A 22,271-nucleotide genomic window follows, 5' to 3' on the forward strand; every position below is an offset into this window, starting at 1 on the left:
AAAAGGTGTAAGATAATTGGTTGACAGAATTTTGTATCACTTAATGATGCAAAATATGATTGGGGGTAGCATCTGGAATAAGTTAATAATAGATAATGTACTAAAGAAAATTTGCTTTCAAGATGCTAACTTATGTTTTACTTTTTTTAGGAATAAAAATGGTGTGTTTAAATTGCTCACAAAATGCCTTGTCAGGGTCCATAAAGCATAGATCTTATATATAAAAATAATTTAATACCCAACAGATTCTGATTATGTAAAAAATCAACAGCTTTATAAACTGCCATGCTGATCATATACATTTGTGTATGTGACTATATATGTGTGTAAAACATTTCTGGATGTTTGTTAACCAAAACACCCATATATTATTTTAGAGAATTTTTATAAGAAGGAATATTTTGAAATCTAATTAATCTTTATTATTTTGACAAAGTATAACACAAAACAGTTTATTCTTTTGTTGTAATAGTTTTCACTTTTTAATCATTTTGGTTAAAGACGTTGTTGAAGTAAATAGTGAATTTTAAAATCATGAAAGAATTTTGTAAATTACAAATAATTATGTCAAAGAGATTATCAATTTAAATCAGTCATATGAATTATATTTAAATGTTATAATTATGTAGGATAACATAAATTTTATCTGAATTTGATGCCCCCAAACCTAACATTTTGGAGAGAAATTAATTGTTCCATGTGAGGAGTTCTGTTTGGAAACTTTGGAAGAAGAAAAATGTTCATGTAGGAGATAATCTTTAATGTGAACCATAGATTATTTTACTTTTTTAAGGGAAAGTATGTAATTTTTATCTAAATTATGTTCCGTATGGCTTAAATTTTATGACAATACTTAGATAAACTAAATCTTAGTGACTAGAAAAAAAATATCTGAGATGTTGTAAATTAAACTACAGCAGGCCAGAGGGTGGGAGGAAGAGTCAGGAAAGTTAATGAGTTAGCAACCTGCAGGTCAAAACTAACAAAAAACTGCCCATATTCCTTAATGTATGTTGAAACTTTGAATCAACTTTCAGGCAATTATTTCGGCACTTCTTTAGAAAGCATAGTGGACCACCAGCTGTCAAGCCATTGTGCTTGACATGAATTTTCCAGACTGTTACCCACAACCAATCCAGAAGCAACAAATGCTTCTTCCTTTTGGACTAGTCACCTACCCCAGAACTTTCCTGGCTTTACTGTTTCCCTTCTCCTTTTATCTCTAGCCACTGTACATTATTTCAAAACAACTTAACGTCATTCTTTTCCAAACTTATTATATGAAAAGACCCTGTCAATCTCAGAACTTTGGACATGTTTGTCTTCTCCATCTAGCCCAGCTGCCCGTGGTTTAGACTGCATGCTGCAGGGCCTGGTCCTTTCTCTGGCTAGTCACAATAAACTCTCTTTCAGGAAAACTTGCGGTCTCCAAAGTTTTTGTTTAACATTAGTATTGGAATGGTGCTAAATAATGAGACATTCATTTAATAAATTTATTTTCCATTACTAGTAAATATTACTTGTAATTAAATTGCTAAATATATTTATGCTGTCTAGGCAGTGAGAGGAAGGAAGATGAGAGGTGGAAAGCAGTGTTAGGTGATGTAAATCACCTTAAAGAAATTTTGGTTGAAATAGAAACAGCGTATAAAAATACTGAAAAGAGAAAGTGTTCAATCAGTGCTTCACAGCCTTTTCACTCCACAGCATACTTAAGCATTTATAATTTGGCCATTTGGAAGAGGATGTTTGTGTGCTCAAGCTGGACTTAGAGAAGGGCAGCAAAGAATTTAGCAAGAGTTATGGCTGGACTGTCAGGAGGCCTCAGGCTATTTGCTTCAACCCCAAGAGGGAGCACAGCTATGCCAGGACAAGGATTGAAGCAGAAGAGATCGGGGCACCAGAGCAGGCTCTATAGGGGAGGAGTTTCAAATGCATTGGTAGGGAGAACTTTTTATGTTTATTATTTATTTTAATTTTTTATTTTTGAAAATTAAATTTATTGGGGTGACTGGTTAATAACATTATAGTAAGTTTCAACTGTACAATTCTACAATACGTCATCTGTATATTGCATTGTGTGTTCACCACCCGAAGTCTAGTCTCCTTCTGTCACCATATATTTGACTCCTTTATCTCCTTCATCCTACTTTCACCCCTCCTTTGCCTCTGGTAACCTTCCTACTGTTGTCTGTGTATATAAATTCATCTGTTTTGTTTATTGCTTTCTGTTTTATATCCCACATCTGAGTGAAATCATATTCTTGTCCTCTTCTGTCTTATTTCCCTTAGCACGATATACTCAGGATCCATCTTTGTTGTCTCAAATGGCAGTATTTCATCCTTCTTATGGCTTGTATATATGTGCCACGTCTTTAACTAATCATCCATCAAAGGACACTTGGATACAGTGACTAATGCTGCGGTGAGGAATACATATAACTTTCTGAATAATTGTTTTTAAAAGTTTTAGGTAGCTACCTATAAGAAAGTTTGCTGGATCATATGGTAGCTCAATTCTTAATTTTTTGAGAGGAACCTCCATACTGTTTTCCACAGTGGCTCTACTAGTTTACATTCCCACCAGCAGTGTATGAGAGAGAGTTCCTTTTTTAGGGAGAATTTTTAAGACACTCAGCTGTCATGACACACTGAGGAGTACTCTACTAGTGATTAGATTGAACGTGTGTATGTGTGTTTAGAAGACAAGCAATTAATGCTAAAGCATATGTCAGGGAGTCGTTAAGTATACTTTATATCTAATAGCTGCAGCCAAACTTGCTGATTGCAGTTAATGATTGCTCAGAAAGGCTGGGCAGTAACTCCACAGAGGAAAAAGGAAATGGTGGACCTGCCTCCAAGATTCCGACATAGTGAATGAGAGAGGTCCGAATGAGTTCTTTGCACTGTCGAGGAGGAATCTGGCTCCCCCTGCACCCCCTTACACAAAGTGCCCATTCCAGATAAAGGGCAAGCTCCGTTCTCATTTCCTGCAGGTGATGAGACACATTTGTCCATGTCTTCCATCTCGTGTCATGGCAACATCTCCAAACGAATGCTGAAAGATCTGACTATATAATTTCCTGACAAAACTTATACAATTAAAATGTTTTATTAAAAATAGAATCAGGGGCAAGTTGCACTCACATTTGACATTCAACCTCTACACATTTCAGTGATTGCCAAGATCACCTTAACCATCAAGACTTTTTTCTTATAAATAAAACACAACTCTCCACAATCTAAAAAGCAAGGATTTGAATGAGGTTTCCTTGTAAGGGTTTCTGCCAAGTGGAGGAGGCGAGGAGAAAGGGAGGGTGACTGGAATTGCCTCATCTAAGGGGGCTCAAGGCAGAGAAGGGCGGTGGGCGTCTCTTCCTTCTCCCTTTCCATCTTGGAACAGAGAGCCGAGCGTGGGCGACGGTGGGGCTGTCCGAGACTCGAGGGGCGGGCGGGAAGAGACCCGGCGGTGAGCCGGCAGGGGTGGGAGACTTTCCTGCAAGGGTATCCTGATCGCAGGGGCTGGGAAACCGCGAGTCCGCCCCGATCCCAGGGTGCACCGCGCCCCGCCCCCTCCCCTCCCCGGGTCCCGCCTCCCCTCGCCCCGGCCCCCTCCCTGCTGGCTCCGGGAGGCGGGGACGCGGCGGCGGCGGCGGCTTGTCCAGTCGACTCTTTCTCGCTCACTGGGGAGTCCTGAGGTGGCGGCACCTTCGGAGGCAGAGGAGCAGAGCTGCGAGCCCGCCGGCTAGCCAGTGGGAGGTCGGGCAGACTGACGGCAGAGCAGACGGACGGACAGCGGGGCAGCTAGACGGCCCGAGTCGCTTCGAGTTCCGCCATGAGCTGGGGCACGGAGCTGTGGGTGAGTCCGGGAGAGGGGGCGCCCCGCGCGGACCCCGGCCCCCAGCCCCCGAGGGACGCGGGCTGGGCCGGCGCCGCTGACCGTCGGCTGCAGGAGCGCGTCCGGCCGTCTGCGCCCGGGCGGAGGTGGGGGGTCCCGCTCCTCTTTGTGTGCAGACCCTCTCGGCCGCGGGTTGAAAGGCTGCTGGTCCGCGTTCCCGCCTCTGCCGCCGCTGCGGGGCTGAGGGCAGCGCCCGGACGCCGGGGGCACGGCCCGCGGGCTCCCGCGCCCGCCGCCATCCTCTCCCGTGCCCTCTCCCTCCTCCGCCTTTACTTTCCCGACGCCTGGCTCCGTGCCGGGCCGCGCTTCTCTGCCTTTGTATCTCCCCGCTTGGAGGCGGGGAAGGGAGCCCCATTGTCCCGAAGGGGCGCTGTTCGCGGGCGTGGAGGGGGGAGCCGCCGTGGTACCCCGCCCGGGCGAGGGTCCCCGGGGCGAGGGCGTCGCCGGGTCGGGGCTGCTCCGGGATCCGCGAGGCGCCGCCCGCCGTTCTCGCTCCAGGTAGGGGGAGCCGGCGGCTTTGTTCGAGCCCGGCCTGCGGCCAGTCGGGCCCAGCCCACACGCCCATTTTCTCCCTGTCTCCGTGGTTCCGACCCTCGTAGCTTTGGGAGCTCCCGCTTGGCCACCCTGGCTGCTACCTTGGCCGTGGGGGTTGCCTTTTGGGATGAGTTGAATTGAGTGATGGATGGGGGAAGCCAATTTTCCCAAAAGAAGCGTACAGCTTTCCAATTGCTGTATTTCCTCTTTCGTTCTTTATTCTCACTCGTTTTCCATCTTCTCTTTCTTTCTTCCTTGCCTTTCTTGGGCGCTGGAGGTTCCAGACAATGCCCAATGTCCGGTCAAGGTGCTTGCTCGCGACGCCGCCACGAAAGGGTGGAGGTGTGGAGAGCAGAGATTTCTCAGGTGCCGCGGAGAGACAGGGGCGTGGGGGCGCTGTCCCGAGAGCAGCCTGGCCTCAGCCACTCCCCTTATTATCCCACCTGTGCATATTTTACGTACCTTTTGTTAACGAGGATCTCGTGAAATCACTGCAGAGAAAAGGGAGAAAGAACTTTTTGATTTCCATACTTGCTATTAGAACGGGAATGAAGGGAGATCGGTTAATTGAAGGGCAAAATGTTTTCTTATTTTTATATTTCACATTTTACAGATTGGGAATTTTAGAATTGAAAAGACTTTAGAGTTTATCTGGTCGAACATCTATTTAGCCAGCCCAGGAATCTCCTGTTACATTCCAGACAAGTGTTTCCTTAGTCTGTAAACACCACCCAAGAAAAAATATCTTGGGAGCCTCTCCATTTCGTTTCTTAGATAACCTTAATTGTTCTTATATTGGGTAGGATTATGTAGTAAATGAATTATGTAAAATTTAACCTTTTACTTAGGTTAGATTCTCAGGCATTAATTGTCTTTTCCCTTCGGTGGTGTACATTTATAGTTGATTATATTATTTGGTTTTGTAATTCTATAGTTACTTGTAGCGTGTCATCAATTAAAGGAGATGAGTATAGTCTTATTTTCCGTTTTTATTTTTACATATTTAAATGACCCACATTTCAGAGGAAGCAAAAAATGTAAGCAATACTTTTTAAAAGTACACAAGAAAACAGTGGAGGAATATTATTTAGATTTAACTTTTAAGTTAGATTCAAAAACTCTTTGTTCACACTATAGAAAAACAGTTTTAAAGAGAAATAGTATGCTATTTTAGTGAAGACTAAAATACGATTTTTAAAGTTAAATTTTAAATTTAAGAATATGCTACATTTAGAAGCGATGACCAGTCTCCCACTATATCCTGTAATTTGGTTATTTACTTTCAGCATTTGAATAGTTTCTCAGCAATTTCAAAAGGTAAACTGTCAAAAAGATGAGAATTTTCATTCTAACTAAAAATTGTTTTGTCTTTTAGAAAATTTTGAAAAAGATTTTAAATTATTTTTTTTTAAATTTAATATTCATGTTTAAAATTTTTTTAGCAGTTTGAGAGCTTGAGTGAAACATTTGTTAGGAACCAAGTAATGTAGACTTAACTAATATCAACTGGATGTTTAAATCTTAGATAAGTATAAGTTGGTATAGAAGACTATTGTTAGGACCAGAAAAGACCTTACAATAATTTCACTAGATTTCCTGTTTTTAGTGTTCTCAGTTTTGAAAAAGGATATTGTGCTTCCAGTGGATTGTAACAAACATCTATACTGCTCTATAGCCATTGAGGAATTTGAGGTTGGGAAAATTATCTTAAAATTTTGAATTTAGAAACCAGTTCTCATATTTTTTTCATGTTTAGGATCACATTACTGTCCCAAAGTTTTAATTATCGAGACCACGTTGTTACAAAAAATGATAATATGCAGTTATGTACTCAAGTTTATTTCTCATAATATTCATTGGAGTTGTGTTGCTGTCTTAACACTTCTTAAGTCTCATGTTAAATTTGAGAACAAAGTAATAAATTAGAGAACCACTCTAATACTGATTCTGGGAGAGAGAAGTAATAGTGATAGGCCAAGTGGATTGTGTCTGATGTGTAGTTTCACGTGATGGGATAGGAATTAACTGGTAGTAAATTTGAGCTGTTTTAAGGGATTTCTAGTGTTCCAAATGTGAAATTATGTCAAGTAGTGCCAGAAACTTGATTCTTTGTTCTGGTAATATCAAAGAGTGGACAGTGTCTTCATTTCTTCAAGGTGCAGTGTAATTCTAAGGTAGCATCTTAGGCATTGTTCATTGTGTTGATTTCTTTATTATCACAGGAAGAGTGGCTGAATCAAAAATAGGTCAAGTATGAATTGATTTCACAAAGCACAGATTTTGTTATTAGCTCTTTTTGAAGTGAGGAAATTGGACCTTGTGGAAGTCCTGTGTTTAGTTAGTAAGTTTTATTTATTAGGAGATAGCTTTTTAGTTTTTTGAGGAGCCAATTAAAAAGTTTAGCAGAAAAAAAAATTGCATATGGGTTGTGAGTGTGTGTATACATATGGAAAAAATATAGCTATGTACGTTGCATTCATATCATGATTTGAAAGCCAAAAAATTTGGCTCCTCACAGAAAATGAGACTAGTCTGGAAGTTAGGAGGTAGGTTTAAATATCTCACTTAATTTATAGGGGTTTATTAACCTATTTTATGCCTGGTTTCCTGGTTTGTGTGATTTTTGGCCTTTAGTTTTAAGAGTGTAGTATTTGTTATTTTTATCATATTATTAGCTAAGTGAATTTGACAAAGCGGAAGAAATTGAAACAAATATATATTGGATGATACAGTCAGTGGATTCTTTATGTAACACCCCCAGGCTTAACCCTTTAATTCTTCCTTACCTTTGTCTTCATAGCACTTTATGTAGCTATTTTAACACTTCTGTTTTAAGTGTATTAGATTTTTCAGTCCTTGAGTATAGGGACTGGGTTAATTTTTTCATTGTTTTACTGACTAAAACAATACCTGTAGGTGATCATGCATGCTTTGCCTGATTAATATAAATAATTCATTGCATTGCCCCGAATGTTGGTTACTGATTAATAGGTGCATTCTGGAGGACATTTTTGTGGTTCTGAGGGCCTTTGTAGGTGATGGTAGATTAGGTGGTCTGGATAACAGTTCAAGAAGGTCTAAACAAGCTGAAACCAAAATGATAAAGTTAAATTTTAGTACTTGGGTTAACAATTTTTTACAGATTGTGGTTCTTTTGAACTTATCTGACTGATACTTGGTGACTGGACTGCTAAAATAGTTGGCGAAATATCAGGCCAGATTAATGTATTTGTTTAGAACAAAGGAATTTGGTCCCATTGTAGTCTATAATGGTTAGACTATACTGTACTATTGACTTCATTATTATTTCAAATTTTTTAGAAGGCATTCTCTAGAGGAGGTTGACAAAGAAAACTTTATCAATGTGAACTATATTGCTTTTTCAAAGGCCATGAAACTGTTGTAGGAATTTAGTTTAAAAAATGAAATAAATATTGTGGCTGTTTTAGGGAAGCAGGCACTGTGCAATGTATGGTGAGATTTATGAAAGCTTATAACAACCCTTTGTAAGGAAATCTTGAGTCATTTTGATGTAGTATTCTTAACTCTAAATTCTGTGCTAAATTGATATCATTGTGGGACTACTACCTTATATTATAGTTAGTAATTTCTTATACATTCAAATCTTTGGAAAATAGTCATGGTGTAATATTTATAGCTTATGTTCCCTTTTGTTGGTAGAAATTGTTATATTGTTATTCATTAAGGAGGGCTAGAGTTAATCAAGACACTTGTTCATTCCATCATTTTGTCATGACTATAATAACGTGGGAGCTGGAAAGCTGCCTCTAACCAGTATCTCCTCTGTATTGCTACTTCCTTAAATCACTCGTTTCCATTTCCCTCCCTGTCTTTATCTTAAAACACTCACTCTTTCTCCTTCCCCCAACCTATGTGGGTTTGACTGGAAACTGAAAAACCTATTTTACCTACTTTTTCCTATGAATCAACCCATGTTTGCAGGCAGAAAATAGGACAAGAGAATAGTAATGGCTTATAATTATGGAGCACCTTCTATGTATATCTATAAGTGGCTTCTTATTTAATAATCTAGAGTCTTTAAACATTTTCAGCTCAATAGCAAAAAAGGAAAAATTCACTTTGGGGGAGGGGCATATTCATACCTGCAGGAGGAAAAGATTATATAAAGACTTTGTTTTATAGGAACCAAACGCTGTTCCATATATTAGTTCAGGCTATGTACATTATATCAGACATACGAAAAAGATAATTGGAATAAGGAGGGGTTTGCATATGGGGATTCCTGAGAAGTTCCTAGAGGGGAGAGATCATGTCTTATTCATTGCTTATTCACAGTCTGATTCATTGCTATATCCTCAGATCAGTACACTGCCTGGCATGGAGCCTGACACTACCATGATCTTTAGTGAATGTTTGCTAGACTGACCTGGGGATAGTGGCTAGGTTTGTCTTGAATTTGAGTGTAGGAGCCTGAAAATAGTGATGAACGGTAGGACAGGCTGAGGTCCATCTGGCTGAAAGAATACTTGATTCAGATTCATGAATCGTGTGTGTGTGTGTGTGTGTGTGTGTGTGTGTGTGTGTGTGAGAGAGAGAGAGAGAGAGAGAGAGAGAGAGAGGGAGAGAGAGGAGAGAGAGGAGAGAGAGATAGAGGGAGGGAGGGAGGGAGGGAGGGGAGAGCGAGAGAGATCGCGTGTGCATAGTTATGCATTAACATGTAACTCCATTTTTAGAGCATTTAAAATTCACAGATGGAAATCTTACTTTGTGTCAGTGGAAGGGATTATCTCTTCTGAATCTTTTGGTGGTGCCAGGAGGAACCCCTTTGGGTTTTAGAAGATGAAAGTTGTATTGATTTTATCACCTCTGCAAGAATATTTGAAGGATGTTGGTTTCTTTAATAATATGTTCTTGTTTCTGAAATCAGCTACATTTTTTAAAAACATGTTATTCCTGTAACTTGTTTATACTGTTTTTTCCTCCCTTATTATCTGTGACAATATTATTATTTTTATATAGGTTTAGTTCTAGTGCTTTTTCTAAGCGTGAGAGAGGTGTTCATTGGAAAAATGCAGTAAGTTTTTATCTCCCCAGTTTTGTTTTAATTACTAGGCTAGCTTCATGAGCTGATTTGTGGATTAAGTTTCTCATAAAAAAATAGGTTAGACTATTTTGAAATAGTCTTAATTAATGATAGAATGATAGATACTTTAAAATGTTAAATTGTACTTAAATAATAATCTGTTGTGGTTACAGTTAATTTTAATATTGCCATATGTGCTTTTCAGCATTTCTCTTTTTTTCTACAATAAGTAATGTTAATTCTGTGATTACTTATATAGAATTTTCATTGACTAGTTCATCGAAACCACTATGTGAAATATCTGACTGCTTTTTGTAATGTGAGATTCAGCAGTTAGAATTTGTATGGAGCCCAAGAGAAGGAAGTCTAGAATAGTAAGAATAAAGGTTTTTGTAAAATGTCCCTATCGAACCCAAATTAGTCATTAAAAATTGAGACTTAGGAGCAATTTTTTCTTAAGTTTGATAGAGAACTAATCATCAGATTTAAACAATACCTCATGAAATTTGTGAAATAGTATTATTATATATTTGTAGTTTGAAAAAGCATCAATGTATAGGGTCATTTTCCTATTTTTGGCACATCATTATTTTGTTTCTAGAGAGTGAAAGCCATCTGTTCCTGCTGTATCCCTAATTTGTAGAATAGGAATAGGAATATAATAAGCACTGAAATATTGATTGAATGAGGGAATCAATGGATTCCTATCACTATCATCAAATTATGTTTTGAATACTAAAATTTTTTCCCCTCTGGTGTATATTCCTCATATCTTCATTTTAATTTAGGGATCCTTTCTGTTATCTGGAAATAGAACTAGTTGTGCCTGTTCATAAGAAATTTATTTCAGTTTATTCAAGTCTCGAATTCTCATTTCCTTGGTTATTTTAGTACAAATGATTAGTGATATGGCCCTTTGAATTCTAAAATGAGAATAGTGAATGTTCTGTGGTTATATGCTTTGAGTATTAATGGATGGTCATATGTAAGAATAATATAAATTGTCTGAGACTTAATGAATTGGGAAAATATAAAAGATTGATTTCAGAGAGTACAGGTGTTAAGGTGATTCTGAGAGATTTTTGACAAAAATTAATGGTTAGTTGAGATTTTTTTAGTATAAATTATAAAAATCAAGATAATTGAAACATCTATGGTAAATTGCTTTTAAACAAAAACAAATCATTATTTTTGAATCAACCTTCTGGATTTAAGACTGTTTGCCAAGGCTGATTATAAGTCATAATAACTTTTTAATCTTAAAATTTCCTATTTTACCTTCATTTTAAAAAAAGTTGCATTAAGATACAACATTCATATATTAAAGTGTTCAAATCTTACATATACAACTTTAAGAGTTTTTTTTTTTTTTTAATGAATATATTCATGTGAGTCCCACCATGATCAAGATACAGGATCTCTTATGTTGTTCCCAGTAAACAGCCCCTCCCCCAAAGTAATCACTGTTCTGACTTATATTAACATTGTTTATGTAGGTTTTTTTGTAACTTCACATAGGTTGATATCACACTATGTGTCCCCTTTTTCCTCTGACTTTCTTCATTTAACATGGTGTTTGTGAGAATCATCCTCTGTGGTTAGTTTGTAGTATTCTATTGTATATATAGGATTTGTATTTTCTTTTGCTATGTAACTGGGGTCAGTCCTAGCCTGGGACCACGTTAAACCAAGTTTAAGACTTGGAATTCCATTGTGTGCTTATTGGATTTTGATTTCTGTCTCCATAACACTTACTGTGTTATTAAAACAAAGATCCCATTTTCACGATTGGCAAACATCCTCAGGGAAAAAGTAACGTATGCCTTTTTTTCTTTCTGGTTTCTAATTTTTACTTTATTTGTAACTTTTTAATTTCTAAGCTGTTTTTTTACCCGAATGTGCTTTTATTAATTTTCTATTTCTTAACCTTTTCACCCAGCCCTCCAGCCCCACTCCCATGAATGTACTTTTAAAATAGCATTTTTTTTGCTTGCATCTTGGAGCAATATCTTTTAAAAATTTTTATGTATATCAAAGACAGATTTTTGTTTTGTAGTGTTTATAGTTTTCTTATCCTTGCATAATGTTTGTTGCCTCCAAATTGCTTCTTTTCTTTTTGCGAGTTTTGGTTCCTCTCTGTCTTTCATGTGAGAGACCTTCCTTAAATATTTTGTGATCCCTGGACTCTGAGAAGATGTCTACGAAGATTAGGGCCTACTGAGCTCTGATAAGCCCTAAGTTTAGGGTTTGGGTGTTAGAAGTTTTTGATCCCTTTAAGGGATTTTGCTTGATAGTTTATCCTGGAATTGTTCAGATCCTCTACCTCTTTTCCAAGCCTATTGTGAAAGCCCAGGAGGTGTATATTTCTTTCTATTCTTTCTGAGGTGTGTTGTAGCCTCTCTTTTGAAGTTATATTTATCATGACTGTTAATGGTGTTGGGGGCCACATTTGATTTTTTTTTTTTAAACAGGTACTTAAACATAGTTTGTTTTATATAATAAGAAATTTGAAGGTAGGTGGTCACTGGCTTGGGTTCATGAACTCAACACTATCAGGGTCAGCATCTATGCAGTTGTTTTAGACTTTCCCTCAGGGTTACAAGGTGGTGGTTGCAACTCCAATCATTATGTCTGTATGTAAGGCAAAAACACAGAAACAAACAAAAACAGCAAGAGGGACGTGGTTCCATAGTGTAGCGGTTAGCACGTCTGCTTTACATGCAGAAGATCCTGGGTTCGTGTCCAATGGAGCCACGGTCCATGGTCTATGGCCATGCCACCCTAAACAAGCCCAATGTCAGAAGCTAAGCAGGGTCGAGCCTGATTAGTACTTGGATGGGAGACCACCTAGGAAGACCAGGTGCTGTAGGCATAAATAATAAAAACTAAACAAAACAAAAAAACCCGAGAGGAACAATATCAACTATATCTGCCGGTTTATCAGGAAGGTAAAGCTTTCTCAGATGTCCCCACAACAGACATTCCTTTAGGTCTCACTGTCCAAAGTTGGGCATGTTGCCACTTGAACAAAATTAGGGTTCTATTAGAAAGGAAGAAAGGGGAAAGGTTTAGGCACCCTAAAACATAGCATTTATGGTCTCTGTCCCCAGTGAGTTAATGTTGGCCTTGTACTGTGTGTGTGTGTGTGTGTGTGTGCGCGCGCGCGTTTGAATAATAGAGTGGGAAGTAAGAAAAAGCAATAACATAAATATGACAGAGCAAATATTTTAGAGATGAGGTCTTTTAGGGGTCTAACACAGACCATCCCCATTTTAAGAGGCCTGGTGGTGAAAGGCTTATGTGTCTTAGCTAGAATCTATGGATTGCTTCTTGGTTGCCACACCATGCCATTGTAATATCACCTGCTAGAACAGATGGGTGTTTTGAGCAAGTGTCTAGAATTGATAAGTTGTGGCATAGTTGACCTGATCCCAGACTGAGTGAAGGCAATGCAGGGACTGAGAAAAGGGTCCTGAAATAAGGCCAGAAGTTTATTTTGTGAGTAGAAAGTTTTCCTGAATGTTGGAAACAATAAAGATACCCTGTAATTACGCAGATCTCTTAGTCACCTAAATGTAATACCAAGATATAAAATTGTCTCCAGAGAGTAAAAGGCCAGCCATCAGCTTAGGGTTACTGGCATTTGCTCTTTTTTGTTTAAATTGCTACATTAGATGGTATATTTGTTACAATTAATGAACCAATATTGATACATTATTACTATCTAAAGTCCATAGTTTTTATTCAAGTTTCTTTAGTCTTTAATGTCTTTCTGTTCCACATTACATTTAGTTGTCATGTTTCCTTAGGCACTTATTGTCTGTGCCATTTTCTCGGACTTTCCTTGGGTGCGATGACCTTGAGAGTTTAGAGGACTACTGGTCAGATATATGATGCCTCTATAATGGAATTTGTTTGTTTTTGTGATCAGACTGGGATTATGGATTTTTGAGGGAAAGAACATGTGTCATTTTCATCAATCCCCATTTCAGGGTGCATATTATCAATATGATTTATCACTGTTATTAATCTTGGTTATCTGGCTGAAATAGTGGTTTGTCAGGTTATTCCACTGTAAAGTTATTTTTTCCTCTCTTTCCATACTGTCTCTCTGGCATGAAGTCACAGTGCAACTCACACTTAGAGAGGTTATGTTTTTTTCTTTTAGAATGGAGTATCTACATAATTAATTTGGAATTCTTCTGCATGGGCTATTTGTCTCCCTATTCCATTTATTTTTTCAGTATTTATATCAGTATGGATTCAAGGATATTTATATTTTAGGTTATAATCCAATACTATTTCACTTATTTTGCTTGTATTCTTCCAGCGTTTGCCATTGGACACTCTTTCAGTTGGCTCCTGTGCTTCTATAACACATTTCCATCAAAAATGACTTTTTGTATACTTCCTTATTTTCTGGGACAAGATGATTTAGACTCACCTTGCATATTTCCTGCCCCAGTCCTAGAATCAGGAATTTTCCCCAAGAGTCCTGGTTTATTTTATTGGGGAATGATATTAGAAACCAAAATATGGATACTAGATGTGCTTGTTGCTACTGAGATTTCATTTGTTTTAGTCTTTCTCAGCTGATAAAACAAAGAAATATATGTGTACATACTAACTTGAGTATATACACACATTATAAGTATTTCCGTGTGTAACCATCTATATTAAACGTGAGTTCTTACTGATGTCTCCAACTCAAATCCATTACTACGTGTATCCTTCTAGTCTCTTCCACTTGCCTATCTGTAAATCCCCATTTTAACAACTCCCTTCACCTGCCATCCTTTGCGTAATTATTCTTTTCAGTATATAAACATAGAAATATCAAAGTTGTTAACCTACAGCCCTCTGGGGAACAACATTACCAACTAGGGTACAGTACTTATGTACAGTTCTTTTTCCCTTTAGTCTTACATATTCTAAATTTTCAGATTTACTTAGGTCAGTACCATTCTCCCCATCCTCTTAAATGAGGTTGTTTTCATAAATTTGTAATACAGTTAGATTTTCTTATCACAGTTTGCATTCTTTCCTGGGACTCTTCTGACTTTTTCAGTGATTTTTAAAAAAATTGCATAAAGATTTATTGTTAGTGCTGTGAAGTTCTGTAGGTTTTGACAAGTGTATAATGTCATGTATCCACTATTACAAGTTCATGTAGAATTGCTTCATCTCTTAAAAATCTTCTGTGGTCTATCTCATACCCGTTAGAATGTTACTATCAAAACAATGGAAGATAAATGTTAATGAGGATATGAAGAAATTAGAAACTTTGGGCACTGTTGGTGGGAATATAAAATCATGCAATGAAAAACAGTATGACGGTTCCTCAGAAATTAACTATAGAATTACGTTATGATTCACCAATTCCATTTTTGAGTATATACCCAGAAAAGTTGAAAGCAGAGTCTCGAAGAAATATTTATACATCAGTGCTCATAACATTTACAGTAACCAGAAGCTAGAAGGAACCCAAGTATTCATCAGTAGATAAATACATAAGCAAAATTGTGTATAGATACAAAGGAATATTATTAAGCCTTGAAAATCAAGGAAAGAAATGCTGGCATATGCTACAAAACATGGATGAACTGTGAGGACATTATGTTAAATGAAATTAAACCAGTCACAAAAAACAAATACTCTATTATTACATGTATAGGAGGTACTTAGAGTAGTCAAATTTGTAGACACAGAAAGTAAAATGTTAATTGGCGAGGAAGGGGAAATGAGTTACTGTTTAATGGGTATAGAGTTTCACTTTTAAAGATGGAAAGAATTCTGGTGATGGATGGTGGTGATGGTTACACAACAATATGGTTATGCTTAGTATTACTGAATTGTGCACTTAAAATAGTTAAGATGGTAAATTTTGTGTTATGATTTTACTGCAATAAAAAAACTACTCCTTGCCAAAAAAACCCAAAAAACAACTCTCCCCCAAAAAACCCTGTGCTATAACTGTTCACTACCCCAGCCACTGATTTTTTGCCAAACTGAGCAGAAGGTAGGGATTTCCCATATACCTCCTGCACCCACATGCATGGTCCTGCCTTCCATTATCGACATTCTCCACCAGAGTGGTTCATTTATTACAATTGATGAACCTACATTGACACGTCATAATCACCCGAAGTCCATAGTTTACATTAGTGTTCATTCTTGGTGTTGGACGTTCTATAGGTTTAGACAAATGCATGACACGTAGCCACCATTATATTTTGCAGAGTAGCTTATCACTGCCATAAAAGTCTTCTGTGCTCTACCTATTCATCCTTCACTCCTCCCTAACCCTTCTGACCATTGATCTTTTTTCCATGAATTTTAATTGCCCTAAAAAGAAAACTAGTACTTATTAGGAGTCACTTTCTATTTCTCCTTCTCCTCCAGCCCCAGCTTTAGAAAACCACTAATTTTTCTCTAAAGTTTGCTTATTCTGGACATTTCATATAAATGGAATCATGTAGAATGTGGTAATTTATGATAGGCATTTTTCAATAAGCATAATGTTTTCAAGGTTTGTCCATGTTATAGTGTATCAGTAATTCATTCTTTTTTATTACTGAATACAATTTCATTGTATGCATATACTGTATTTTATAAACCCATTTATCAGTCAGTGGATATGTCGTTTACTTTTGGCTGTTGTGAGTAATGCTGCTGTGAACATTTATGGATAAGTTTTTGGACATAAATTTTTATTTCTCTTGGGCATATACTTAAGAGTTGAATTGCTGGGTCATATGGTAACTATATTTAACTGTTTGAAAAACTCCCAAACTGTTTTGCATTTTATATTCCCACCAGAAATACATGAGGGTTCTGATTTCTTCACATCCTTGCCAAACTTGGTATCATCTGAGTTTTTGGTGATAGCCATTATAGTGGGTGTAAAGTGGTATTTCATTGTGATTTTGATTTACATTTACCTATGACAAATGATCTTGAGCATCTTGTTTTGTGCTTTTTGTATCTTTGGAGAAATGTCTGTTTACTTCAATTAACTTATAAATGTAAATAGGCACCTTACTTTGCCTTGGTAGTATGTATTAGTAAAATATAAATAAAAACCAATATTGATGGTAGTGGTACTGTATTTGATATTTCTCCTTGAACTTGTCAGCCACTCTTTTAAACTAAGAGGAGTTTGGTTTTGACATTTAATTTGAAAAACTTAAAATTCAAGTGTAAATATTAGCTATGCTATCTTTTACTTTGGTTAAGAAGCTTCCAGCCAACTGGCTCTCCAATGGCTTGCTTCTCTTATCTCTGATTATGATGGCAGCGCTCTTCATTGGCTAGGTAGAAAGTTTTCTTATGTTATTAGAGCTCAGTAGTTTCAGCTATGAAAGACCAGGAAAATTAGGGTTGAGGAGATATTTTAAAATAATGAAAGTCTTCTGCATAATTCATACATGACCTTTTGAATTCTGAATTTTATTACATAATTCAGTTAATGTTCGTAACTAAGATATTTTGGTTCTTCAGTTCTAAGAGTAATGACTAGTCTTTTTCTGTTTTTTTTCAAAAAATTTTATTATTAATTTCAAGTATATAGTACATTGGTTAGACATTTATATAGTTTATAAAACAATTCCCCTAATTGCTCTTACAATATTCTTTTTTAGTGGTGCAAGATCACAAATGCCACAGTGGTACTTAATTATTTATAGTGTAGATAGAAGGTTAGTTGTTAATCGAAGTCACATTCTTGTTGTCTCCTAATATTTTGACTGTATTATCTAGATCAAGAACCTGGTTCTTTTTTTATCTACCCCATTTATTCCTTGGTTAAGTAAAATGCTCATCGTTCCTACATTCAGCTTCTGTAGTCCAGATGTTACTGATTTATTTTGTAGATTTTTATGCCTTTAAATTGAACAATACCAACTCCCCCTTTCTTACTTCAGTCAGCTTTTGGTCATTTGGCCAGTTTGGCCTGGAGACTCTGATTTATTAAGTCCTGGGGCTGTTGGATGGTTGGGCATTTGGAGTTTTATAAGACTCCTTTGGTGATTGTAGTTCTTACCCTTGGCTGAGAAATGTTGCTGTTAATTAGCAGCTTTCAAATTTGGATGATCACAAGAATCATCTCAGAAATTGAAAGGCAGTAACAAGACAAACTCCCAAGCCCTACTCTAACCTCCTGAATCAGAATCTCTGGGAATGAGGGTCAAAAATTTGTGTTTTTGAAAAATGCCCCCAGATGATTTTGATAATACCAAGATTTGAGTACCGTTGCTTTACATGCTCTAAAAGCTCTACTTATGTTAAGCCAGGACATTAGAAACTCTTTGTACTTGGAGTGCATCATATTCTCTTTCCACTCCCATTGAATTGCTTTTAGTAATACCACTAGGAGTAATCTAATGATTATTGAATACTTACTCTATATGAGGCAGTGTATCTTACTTTTGAGGGCTCAGAGAGCTTAAGAGTCTTGTCCAAAACTACTTCATGGAAAGTGGTAGAACTAGGATATAAATTCGGGTCTTTCTGTATTCAGAGCCTTCATTCTTTACCATGAATGTTATACTACTTTATTGAATTGCTTTTGTTGAGAAGCCAGCTATTAGTATATGTGCAGAGAGGTTATTTTTTGAAGGTTGTAACAATTGGTCAGTTTACTGTAAGAACTTTGTTTAGAATATTGTCCACTGTGTTATAGTGTAATCTCTGTGTGGCTCATGGGAAAAATTTTTCTTTAGATTTTTTATTGTATAGAAACTGTTTGCTATGACTGTTTGAATTTCCTATTTTGAACTTGCTGCTAGAGAACTTACGGTCAGATTTCTAGTTCACTATTAGCAGATGTTTAGGATTTTTTGTCTGCATTTTGTTTGCAGATTCATTCTTGGTATCATTTTATTTCAATTTCTTTTTTCATTTTTCTAATCTCTTTAAAAATTTATTTTAGCTTGTGTAACGAGTCATTTTAAGGAAAATGTTAATTAGCAAATGATTTTGAACTATTTTATATAATTCTGGCCAATGTGTTTGAAAGAATAGAATTTGGGGATGGGAAGGATTTCAAATTTGTAATGTATCTGTGTGCCAGGCACTCTGGTAGATGTTATTTTATTTTCATGGCAACTCAGTGAAGTAAGTGGTGATAGTTTCATTCTATAGAAGACAAAACTAATAAGAAAGGTTAACTTTTGCCACACAGTGCTAAACTTGAACTGAGGTGTTTTTTTTTTTGCTCCAAATCTTTTTTTTTTAAGTGCCTCTAATGAATGCAGGAAGCATCCGGGCCATGGACCAGTACCAGTCCGTGGCCTGTTAGGACCTGGGCCACACAGCAGGTGGTGAGAGGCAGGCAAGGGAAACTTCATCTTTATTTGTAGCCACTACCCAGCACTAGTATCACTCCCTCGGCTCTACCACGGGCATTAGATTCTCATAGGAGCACCAGTCCCTGGTGCCAAAAAGGTTGGGGGCCACTGCTCTGATGGATCTGATTCACCCAACAATTTCTAAACTCTTCATTGGAGAGTATTCATATCCAACAAAAATTTATGGATGGCTTGCTTTGTAGGAGGGACTATGTCTAGTATTGCCTTGTAGAAGTTGCTACACTGATAAGAAGGTCTTATCTTCAGCTTAGCATGTCTTCGAATAGACGTTGGATTAATCAGAGCTCTGGTAGGAAATAGCACACTCAGGTTAAATGAGGAGAGTTTAATAAAGATATAATTTATAAAGGTGATTCAGTCTACTGAGAAGTGTAGATACAAGGTGGAGAATGATTCTGGAGGGGGAAAGATTAAGGAAAATGGGTGTAGTCTTTGCTCTGAAGAATACCATCCTGCTGTGAAGATAGATTTCGAACAAATTATTGTTATGAGTGCTAAGTACAGGGTGCTGTGGAAATGTATAATAGATGTGTCAGAAATCTGAGAAGGCTTCTTTATGGTTCTTTTAAAGCAGAGCAAAGCAAAATAGATTTTTGGTCCCCTGCTCCAAAGATTCTGATTTACTAGGTCTGGAGTGAGGTTAGGGGATATGTTTTTTAGTTTTTGTTTTTTTCTTTTTTTTTAAAAAATCTTACTCAAGTGATTTCATCAATAATTTCTTAGACACCAGTATGCCTTGGGCTTAGAGGTTATGGGGTCACGGTGATGGTGTGAGATGAAGCTAGACAGAGCCTTGTAGGCCATTCTTAAAGTTTTTGAACCTTATTCTAAAGTAGTAGGTAGGCACTGGCTATTCCCCTGCCCTTCCCCCAAGTTACCTTGCTAATGCAGAAACTCCAACTGGTAGTTGTCTATATTAGAGTAACTGCTTTCTCCATATTCTCACCTTGCTATCTTAATGAATTCTATTTTTTTTAGTAGCCTTTTCAGTCATTTTCTTGAGTTTTTCAGATACTGTATCAGATCTGCATGTACTGATATTCTGCCTTCTCCTTTTGCAATGTTTATACGTCTAAATTCTTTCTTGTTTAATTTTATTAGTTTATTAGTGCATTAAAACATCACATGACATATTAGACCAACTGCCAACATTGCAATACTAATGCACAAATAGTATGTAACTTATTCTGTGTGCACTTAAAGCATTTATTCAGATCGTAGTAAACTATAAGTTCTTAATGCAAGATATACTTTTAATGCTTTGTATTTCTCACCTAGACCAGTGTCATTTACTAGCTCCTAAACCTTGAGCCTTTTCACATTCTTAAAATAGTAATTACACTTACCATCAGAGAAGATTAAATAAGATGACATATCAAGCATTCAGCACAGTGCATGGCACAACTGACAGTTATTATTCATTTAATTCAGTAAATGAGTGTTGAGCTAAGCACTAAACAAAGACAAGCATATTCTAAAGGAGAGCAAAAAACAAAGAAATAAGTGCTATAAAGGAAAGGAACAAAATTCTTTAAGATGATATCAACATAAAAAAACAAGCCTACCACTATGTTCAGGGAGGCTCTCCCTGTGGAAAGGATGTTAACAGAAATCTGAATAATGATTAGGCAGGTAGTAATAGGCGAAAGGTGTGTGTGAGAGGGCAGAAGGGTGAATTCAAATAGAGGATGTATCATGTGCAAAGGTCATCAAATGTTAGTGTGTGTGGCTCTTTCTCAAATGAGAAAGACAAAATAAAACAAAAAACTCACCAGTATGAATGCAACGATACACATACAGAAAAAGATGATAAAGATGTGTTGGTCAAGGTTGATGAGGCAGACTGCCAATCACAGAGCACTTCGTTAGATTATTTAATCCTTAAAACCGCTCAACAGACACCTATTGACAGATCCATTTTACAGATGATGAAACTGAGGTTGAGAGGTTAAGCAGCTTTTCCAAGGTAACACAGCCAATAAATGGCAGTCTAGATTTGAACCCAGGAAGTCTGGCTCCAGAATGAATGCTCTAAATAATTGTACCGTATTTCCTGATACCAGTTTTGCATTTTGAAAAATTCACTGTAGCTACAATGAAAAATGGGTTAGAGGATGACTAGAAAGGAACAGACCAGTTAAGAAGCTACTATAGTGGTCCCAGAAAGGTTTTTGTAGCTTGGAGTGGTGACAGGGGACATACAGAGAAGTAGTTTGTTTTCTGTTATATAGGATGAGTCTGTCTTGGGTGAATAAATGAAAATGAATGAGTCTGAAACAGATGTATGGGTATGGTAATATACTGTCTCACTATACAGTATTTGTAAGCCAACTGATGAATTATCTTTTGGAAAAAGCTGAGGCATATATAAACCCATTTAGACTTATTTATGTTTTGACCAACCAAGATTTTTCTCTTAAATACATGATAGAAAAAGATATTAACATACAAAATAATAGTTTGTATATGTTCATTCTACAGACTTCTTGCTGCATTTGATGCTATAAAGCTCTTCCAATTTTTAGTAGACCTTTAAATACTCTTTAACAAAATTAAATTACAGTACAAAGCTTCTCAGATATGGGAGTAAAGCAAAGGAGAAATGCTTTTTAAATATAAGTGAATTTAAAGGAAATGATCATGCACTCACTGCAAAACTGAGAATCATAGCCTTCCTGAGCAATAAAGGCAGATAGACAGATTCGGTTTAATTTGAAAAATCCATATTTCTATTTCAGATGTCTTCCTGTAACTCTATCCTACATTGATGCATTTGTGGTTAAAACATTTTTATTCTAGAAAGCCAAAAGATGTAATAAGGCATTAACATCTGTTTTTAATATTCTGCCTTTTGTTTTTTTAATCAGTTCTAATCCTTCTTACAATTCTAAGTACCATTGATAGACACAGACTACCTAATTATTTAATTTTGAGAAACTTAATTTTTTAAAAAAGTCTGGAACACAAATAAATTCACTTTGGTTCTAAAATAAGTGAACTATATGAATTAAGAATCCTTCCAGTTAGGAGTAAACAGGGACATGCTAGTTGGGGGTTATAAAACAATCTAGAGTAAATGGCAGGATCTTTTCCTTCTCCCTTTGAAACAATTTAGGTGACGTTGAGAAAGGTTGGTTTCATCACAGTGTTGGAATCTGTGATGGTCTGGAGCAGAGTATCAGAACTTGAGTCTTAAGGAGGGCAGGAGGGCTTGTGTGCAGGAGGGTGACCTGTAATGTTAAGTCAAAGCCTAAGTGGGGCGAGGATGGTCTCTACATGAGGGGATGGCATGCTCAATGTATGGGGTGTCAGAGCATGAGTAGGATGAAGATGGCTATGTGGAAGGGTCAGAAGAGTGGCAGCTGTAACTCATTGCAGTGTATTGAAGCTCAAGTGAATTGATGAG

General features: G+C 37.0%; 1 protein-coding gene across 4 annotated transcripts in view; it reads left to right on the forward strand.

Annotated features, from left to right (window-relative positions):
* Positions 1–3,624: 3,624 nt before the first annotated feature.
* FNBP1L (formin binding protein 1 like) overlaps positions 3,625–22,271 on the forward strand; it is an 86,466-nt gene continuing 67,819 nt past the window's right edge. For 2 of the 4 annotated variants that reach the window (XM_016134234.2, XM_016134235.2), the window contains exon 1: positions 3,664–3,859. In XM_016134234.2, coding sequence (XP_015989720.1) covers positions 3,836–3,859 — 24 coding nt within the window. In that variant the 5' untranslated portion in view covers positions 3,664–3,835. Of the gene's footprint in view, positions 3,860–22,271 lie in introns of all 4 variants that reach the window. The other 2 variants (XM_016134232.2, XM_036236541.1) reach the window with 2 other exon arrangements.

The sequence above is a fragment of the Rousettus aegyptiacus genome, unplaced genomic scaffold (genome assembly GCF_014176215.1).
Source record: "Rousettus aegyptiacus isolate mRouAeg1 unplaced genomic scaffold, mRouAeg1.p scaffold_m13_p_1, whole genome shotgun sequence".
Classification (NCBI taxonomy): Eukaryota; Metazoa; Chordata; class Mammalia; order Chiroptera; family Pteropodidae; genus Rousettus; species Rousettus aegyptiacus.